The following is a 6847-nucleotide window of genomic DNA, read 5'->3' on the forward strand; positions in this document are numbered from 1 at the left end:
GGCCCCGCGCCGGAGGATGGCGCGGCGAGGAGCGCGCCGGCGCCCGAGGAGCGGCCCGCCGCGGCGCGCGGCGCCGAGCTAACGCGGGCGCCCGAGGCCCGGGCCGGGCCGCCCGCGGCGACCTGCAGCGAGGACACCGCGTCGGACGACACGATGCCGCTGGCCGGGGCGCGGGGCGCGGCGGCGGCGGGTGCGGGGGCAGTGGGGGGTGCCGCCACCACCTCCGCCGGTGCCGGCGCGACCGCAAGCGGCGGCCTCGCGCCGGCGGGCGCGGGGGAGGAGGAAGCGGCGAGGGCGAGCGAGGCCCTGGCCGCGGCGGGAGTGGTCGCGGCCATCCAGGCCCGGGTGCCTGGGTCCGCCGAGGCTGGGATGCCCAGCGCCGCCGAGGCCGCGGGCCCCGAGGCGGCTGCAGCCGCGCCGGGAGCCGGGCTGGCCGACTCGGCGCCCACGCCGATCGCCGAGGCAGCGTCTGGGGAGAGTCCGCCGCCGCCGCCGCCGCCCCCGCCAGGGGCTCGGGACACCGCCGCGCCGCCCGCCCAGGACGAGGGGGAGGAGGGCGAGCTGCGTGCCGCCCCCGCACCCCCCGCTCCCGCTGCCGCGGCAGTCGGTGCCGCGGCCGAACCCGCAGCCCCCGGGATGGAGGGCGTGCCGGCAGAGGCCTTGGCGGGCATCCAGCGGCTGCTGGCCGACATGGGCACCTCCTTCCAGGGCCGGACCGACAACCCCACCGTGCAGAGTCTCCTGCGCCAAGTTCTGGCCCAGCTGCAGGGTGAGCCGGGGGCTGGGAAAGCGCTGCGGCATGCTCAGGCTGTTGAGCGGGGGTGGCAGGGTGACACGCTGCACATGCTGCCTTGCAACATCTCAGGTGAAACCTTCCAAAAGCAGAGCCCTGCATGCGTGGCCCAGGCATGCGCTCACACACACCCCATCCCCACACACCAGGCCCCCAACCTCCACCGACTGAGTGAGTGGACCGCCGATCTTAGCTTGTACTCGGCTCGCCCCGAGATCTCCATAGTTCAAGTTTTCGTAGTTGGAGGAGTCCTTCACCAAGAGGTCACCCCGAAGCCCGACTCTGCTCCCCCCTTCCAGTCAATACTGCATGATGCTGATGGCCTGCAGTGCACCTGTTGTGTGTGTTACATGCTTACTATGCCATGGGAGACGAGGGAGCTTGCCAAGGTGCGCGGGTGACGGTGGACACTGGAGGGTAATCCAGTGGCCCAACAGCCTGCTGTGAGACAGGCACCGAGCCACAGAGCTGGGCTCATTCACATCAGGCCACCGTGGTTCAGGCGCTGCAACCGTCAGCCTCTTCGTCACCCCTGCTCCTTGGAGACGTCCTTGATTTCCGCGACGTTGAAGCTGTCACCTGCGCTGCCTAGGATGGCAAGCTTCTCGATGACGGTACTCTCCGTGTCGCCGACGTTGTCCGCCACAAAGATGGTCAAGACCGACACACGTTGGAACTTCACAAGCCTGCGCAAGCACAGGAATCGGCGGTCAGGATGTGCGGGGGTAGGTGTTGGCGCTGGGAAGGAGGGCCCGGCATGAGCAGACAATTCACACACGTCTGCGGTGCTTGCCATCTCCCGGGATGCATACGCACTTGAGGGGGATGGGTTCTCCAGCGGCTTGGGCAGGGGTGAGCTCAACGTCTGCCTGGCCAGCCGTGTCTGCGGCCTCAGAGAATCCTATCGTCGGCCGGTTGACAAAGAGCTTGACAGAGCGTGGTGCCTGGAATGGAAAGTTGCACATGCACAGGGATGGGGTGATGTATGCAGTGTTCCTGTGAGTCACCAGGAATGACGATGAGGTGGTGCCAGCCACACTCTAGATGAAGAGGACGTGCAAGGTGCATTCCTACGGACTGGCCTGCAAGGGACCCCACTGCCATCGTGGCAGCCCCACCCCCCACCTGCTCCGGTTTACTCTTAGACTGAATGATGACGCTGTTGATTTTTACAGCGCTGGAGAAGGGAATGTGGATGAGTAGCTGCTCGTCGGTGTCGCTCTCCAGGTACAGTCCCCCATCCTCCCTAAAGCCCTGCACAGGTGAAGTGGGGTGACACTGTTCAGGACCGGCAGGAGCTTTCCCGGGCAATGCATCTCCCGGCACATTCAAAAACAGAACTTGTGGGCATCTTCCGCACCTGTTTCAAGGCATTGCCGATCGGATGGTCTGGCTTCTCGTTCAGGCATTCGAGGGTCCCCCAGCTGATCTGGTCCAGTAAGTCTACCATGATTGGGGGATCTGCCAGATGTCCACAGATTCACTCCTCCCTGGACGGCAGAACTCAGTTATATTGTAATCGAGTTTATTTCCTCACTCTCGGAAAGGCGAACCTGGCTTCACACGCCAGCAGGGTGCCGGGCTAGGAAATTCACGCGCAGCAGCCGCAGCACGGTCATGGGACATGAGCTTCATTCCGAACGCACGGTTCCCCCAAGCATCCACTTTACTACTTCCGCGATTACTGACGTGGTCTTTGTTTGCCCGCGACCGCGCTGTGAAGGGGTGTGAGCCATGGCACGGCTTCGCTCGCTCTTGAGCTTGCGCGCCTTGCTGTCGGCCACTGGCCCGTCCGCCTCAACCCTGCCCGTATATTCCAACTGCGGTGTTGCCGGGACCAGCGCTGCCGCCAGCGCCCTGTGGCCTGCTGGAGCATGCAGCATGCGGTGGTACTCCACCCCTGTGCCTGAAGGCTACGTAGCTCTGAACACAATAGCTGATAACCCGGGCGCAACGCATTCGGTACGCGGAGGGGATGTTGATAATTATTGGAAGTGCTTGTTATATCTGGAGTACCCTTGCTCACCTTGTGCTACCCGTGCAGATCAAGAGACTGGGGCGTGGCATTGGGTCTGGTTTGGGCAAGACATCTGGCAAAGGGCACAAGGGCCAAAACTCCCGGTCAGGTGCGCAGCGCTGCAGCAATCAGGCAACAATTTTCTGGACAGCCAGGGGGGCAGGGCTGCATGTGCAATTGTCACTATCGGGTTGGCACCACTCACCAAGAAGACGAACCACAAAGTCTGAAATCTCTGAGCCCCAACATCACTGCCGTGCGTATGAATGTGCGACCGCAAGCAATCCAACAGCTTGACCAGACATCTGCACCATTGGACTCCAGCCTTCCCTCCCTCTTGTTCCCACAGGGGGTGGCGTGAAGCCCGGCTTCGAGGGCGGGCAGACGCCTCAGCGCCTGCGCATCCCCAAGCGCGGCTTCCACAACCCCTTCAAGCGCACATACAACCCCCTCAACCTGACCACCCTGCGCCAGTGGATCGAGGAGGGGCGCCTGGACGCCAGCCGCGTCATCACGATGCGGGAGCTGCGCGCTTCCAACGCTGTGGGGCACCAGCTGCAGGATGGCGTGAAGCTGCTGGCTCGCGGGGCCAAGTCCTGGAACATCCCGGTCCACATCGAGGCAAGCAGGGACTGATGGGAATGATGAAATGTGCGGACATGTAGGCTCTAGCCTTGTGTGAATGGTCGTCTCATGCCCAGTGGATGGGTAGGCATGAATGTTTGAGGCACACTATGTTCGAGGTGATGGGTCAACCAAACCTTTGACCCCCTACCTCGCCCATGCCCCAGGTGAGCCAAGCCTCGGCCATCGCGAGGCAGGCGATTGAGGCGGCGGGAGGGAGCGTGACCACGGTGTACTACAATGCGCTGGGACTCAGGGCCCTCACCCAGCCCGAGTGGTTTGCGAAGAAGGGGCGCTTGCTGCCACGACCGGCGCGGCCACCGCCCCGCCTGGAAGCCAAGTTTGAGCGAAAGGGCGCGCTGCCGCCGCTGCGCGATCTTGCGGCCGGGCTGGAGCAGGCTGCGACAGCCTGAGCATGCTCCAATCTCCGGCCGGACGCTTAAGTCCCGTTGTAACGCAATGAACCTCCAGCACTTCAGGATCCCAGGATGCCTCACCAAGGCGTGCAGTCCTCCACATGTATGCGCACCGTGTGCAAATGTATGGCAGCTTAAATGGCGACTTCTCAGCGTCAGCAGTGGCCAGATGGGGGGGACGACAGAGTGCAGATGAGCAAGCCATGCCGGCGATTGCCAGCATACTGGCAGGCAGATTGAGCAGGCCAGGGCACGCTTGTGCATCACCCTCGCAAAGCTCACTCCACATCCCCCGCAATCTGTGCGCCATCCCCTCCCACGGGCTTGTCGCCGTCGGTCGCGCCGCTGTGGTGGTCGCCGGGACTCGCGGCGGTTGTGAATTTGGCGTCGGAGCGCGCGGCGGAGAAGCCAAGCTCCTGGGCATCCACCTCGTTCTCCTCGACAGCCCGCTGTGTCCGCTCAGTGTAGCCCTCCTGGTGAGGCACACCGGCTGAGGGTCCTGGCGGGGAAATAGGGTGGGCATGGGGTGGGAGGGGGGCAACAAGTGCAAGATCTCAGCTGTCACCTTCGCCCACAGTAGCCAAGGCATCGAAGCACTTTGGGCATTGCCATTGTGGGTTTCACGTGCAGGTCTGCTCTCTTGGCCACGGGAAAGAACCCTTGCCAACTGTGTCTCGTGTACTATGCCGTGCAGGGCCCCCACCTCACCAGCTTTCTCAGTTGTGGAGTTGCTCTTCTCGCTACCGTGCTCGTCCTTGGGTGCCAGCCGACCAATGTCGCCGCCAGGATCAACGCCCGTGGGTTCAGAGGCGTTGATCTCCTCGATCGTCTTCTTCCGGCCGAAGCAAACCTGCAAGGGGGGAGGGCCAAGCCGGAGAGTAAAGTTGACGGAGTGTGGCACCGCGAATGCTGCACGTCGCGGCAGCGCCATTCCTGGACCACGTACCGGTGAAGGTCTTGCTGCTGCCGGTCTTGACTGTGGGCTGCAGGGGTGCCATGCTGATCCCCGCGTTGTCAAACGGCATGGGGTTGGGCCAGGATGCAAACTTGTTGGCCGGACATGGAGTGGCATGCTGGTAAATGTGAAGCTCATTCAGGATCAAAGAATGAATAGGGGTGACACGATTCGCAGTTTGCGGGAGTGTATCATGCACCTATTGTGTGCGAGGGCTGGGATCCCCGACTTCATGCCAGCTGCCCTCTCCTGCTTAACAACATCAAACAGTAACTGTTGATCGTGACAATACCAAAGGCTCTTCAAATAAAAAGATAGCAGAAGCCACCCATTGTCTGAATGCATTGTCATTCAATGTAGATTTGTCCTTCTCGTGCGCACGTGGGTACAAAGCCACAGTGTGCAAGTCGCAATGACAAGGGAGGCTTTGATAATATAACAGACACATCAGAGACGCAATGCATGTGTGCTGTCCCACTTTATGGAAGCTGAACGTAGAGATAGAGCCCGCTGGGCATCTTTGTCCGCTGTGGATGTGTCTTGAGATATCATCTCCATGTGCTGCCCAGGCACCCACACCTGGCAGCTGCAGCTCCCGAAACCTTCCGGAACGCCAATTGATGAGGCCCTCGCGGCGTGGTAGGCTACAACCATGTTAACTTCTTATATAACGGGTCCTGGACATTATATCAGTGGACAACCTCTCCAAAGGCCACCGCTGTTTCAGTTTGGGCATGCTCCGCGGTAAGTAGTTTGGACATCCTGTACACATGGGACATACTCCCCAGCCGTAGCAACGAATGACCCGTCCCATCACATGCACTCGAATTAAGGAGGAGCGATCTCCACAAGATGAACTCGGCGGCTCTCGTGCCGGTAGCAGGGGGCCAGATTGCCTGTGGAAGCAAGACAGGCAGGAACACAGCTACCCAGCAGGTCGGTTGGTGTTTGCAACGAGTCCTTCAGCTCCGTCTGCCTCTCCATGACACGCAGCACGATTATATCCCCGGTGTGCTCTCTCCCATCCCTCGTCTTTCAGGTGGGTCATGACGACATGCAGGACGAGGCTGCCCAAGGTGTGGATGCCTTGTTTTACGTGGAGCCTGTGCCCGCAGAAGGAGGGGCAGCACTTGCAGCGGCCCCATTGCAACAGACAGGAGGTGGCCCTGTTGGGCTTGAGACCTCAGGCTCCAGCAGAGAGGACGATGACGACATGGAGATAGACGCTCTGCAAGGCTGTGATGCGCTTGCGTATTGATGGGATGCTCCTGCCCTGTGCATCAGGCCCATGTCATTGCGGCTTACAGCCAGCGACACACTCGTTACTACACATGGGGTGTCCCACACCGAGCTTGCGACATTCTTCATACATTGCCGTCAAGAATATCAGGTTGTTGAGTTGTTGCGCCGATGCAGCCACCTCGTAGACTTTGCACACCTCTCTTCCCCTGATACGTGCACACCACATGGATCGGTGCAATAGCACCATCACGACTCGACCCGGGGCAGGCTGTCGGCCTTTGCAAGCCAGCACGCACGTCACGGCAGTCCCTCACTTGAGCAGCGCTGCCACGATGCTCTTAACGTGCAGCCGCTTGAGGTCGACATAGGTCTGGCCGCAGCCCACGAAGACGATGGGAGCGCCCGAGGTGTAGACCATGGACAGAGCGGCCCCGACCTTGTCGTCGATGGTATCGAACTTGGTGAGCACGATGCCGTCGATGAGGTGGGGGTTGGGCCCTGGGGACAGGTCGGCCAGTCGCCGGTTGAACTTTGTCAGCTGGTCCACTGCGGTGCATGGATGGTGTGCAGGTGTGGGTGCGGGCCCGGCGTGGTATGGGGTTGGGTATGTGAACAATGAACAGGGTAGTGGTGTCATCAAACGGTGTAGCGATCAACAAGAGCAAGCTTGTGTGTGTGGTTGAGGCCGGGGGAACGGTGTATGCAGCACAAGAGGTGCACATCTCGCCACGCCAGCTCGTCTCTTGACCCTCCATCTTCCCCCTTTTCCCCTCCTGCCCTCCATCTCCCCCTCCTCCCTC

The 6847-nt window shown here is 61.4% G+C and overlaps 5 protein-coding genes across 5 annotated transcripts in view; 2 read left to right on the top strand and 3 right to left on the bottom strand.

Annotated features, from left to right (window-relative positions):
• Positions 1-968, top strand: part of F751_4300 (hypothetical protein) — a gene marked incomplete at both ends in the record, with an annotated part of 6531 nt that extends 5563 nt beyond the window's left edge. Inside the window, 2 exons of the mRNA XM_011403572.1 lie at positions 605-769; positions 943-968. Coding sequence (XP_011401874.1) covers positions 605-769; positions 943-968 — 191 coding nt within the window. The remainder of the gene's footprint in view (positions 1-604; positions 770-942) is intronic.
• A 351-nt stretch (positions 969-1319) lies between these two features.
• F751_4301 (PITH domain-containing protein) lies at positions 1320-2243 on the bottom strand (the record flags this gene model as incomplete). Its single annotated transcript, XM_011403573.1, has 4 exons — positions 1320-1479; positions 1610-1737; positions 1919-2047; positions 2154-2243. 4 exons carry the CDS (start codon positions 2241-2243, stop codon positions 1320-1322), a joined length of 507 nt encoding a protein of 168 aa, XP_011401875.1.
• Positions 2244-2674: 431 nt separating this feature from the next.
• F751_4302 (50S ribosomal protein L15) lies at positions 2675-3847 on the top strand (the record flags this gene model as incomplete). The annotated part of the gene is made up of 4 exons (XM_011403574.1): positions 2675-2755; positions 2838-2919; positions 3160-3419; positions 3602-3847. 4 exons carry the CDS (start codon positions 2675-2677, stop codon positions 3845-3847), a joined length of 669 nt encoding a protein of 222 aa, XP_011401876.1.
• A 281-nt stretch (positions 3848-4128) lies between these two features.
• On the bottom strand, positions 4129-4875 carry F751_4303 (hypothetical protein; the record flags this gene model as incomplete). Its single annotated transcript, XM_011403575.1, has 2 exons — positions 4129-4349; positions 4797-4875. The coding sequence occupies 2 exons, from the start codon at positions 4873-4875 to the stop codon at positions 4129-4131; spliced, it is 300 nt and encodes a 99-aa protein (XP_011401877.1).
• Positions 4876-6357: 1482 nt separating this feature from the next.
• Positions 6358-6847, bottom strand: part of F751_4304 (Signal recognition particle receptor subunit alpha) — a gene marked incomplete at both ends in the record, with an annotated part of 4365 nt that continues 3875 nt past the window's right edge. Inside the window, one exon of the mRNA XM_011403576.1 lies at positions 6358-6593. Within this exon, the coding sequence (XP_011401878.1) occupies positions 6358-6593 (236 nt within the window). The remainder of the gene's footprint in view (positions 6594-6847) is intronic.

This window comes from Auxenochlorella protothecoides (genome assembly GCF_000733215.1).
Source record: "Auxenochlorella protothecoides strain 0710 unplaced genomic scaffold scaffold50, whole genome shotgun sequence".
Classification (NCBI taxonomy): domain Eukaryota; kingdom Viridiplantae; phylum Chlorophyta; class Trebouxiophyceae; order Chlorellales; family Chlorellaceae; genus Auxenochlorella; species Auxenochlorella protothecoides.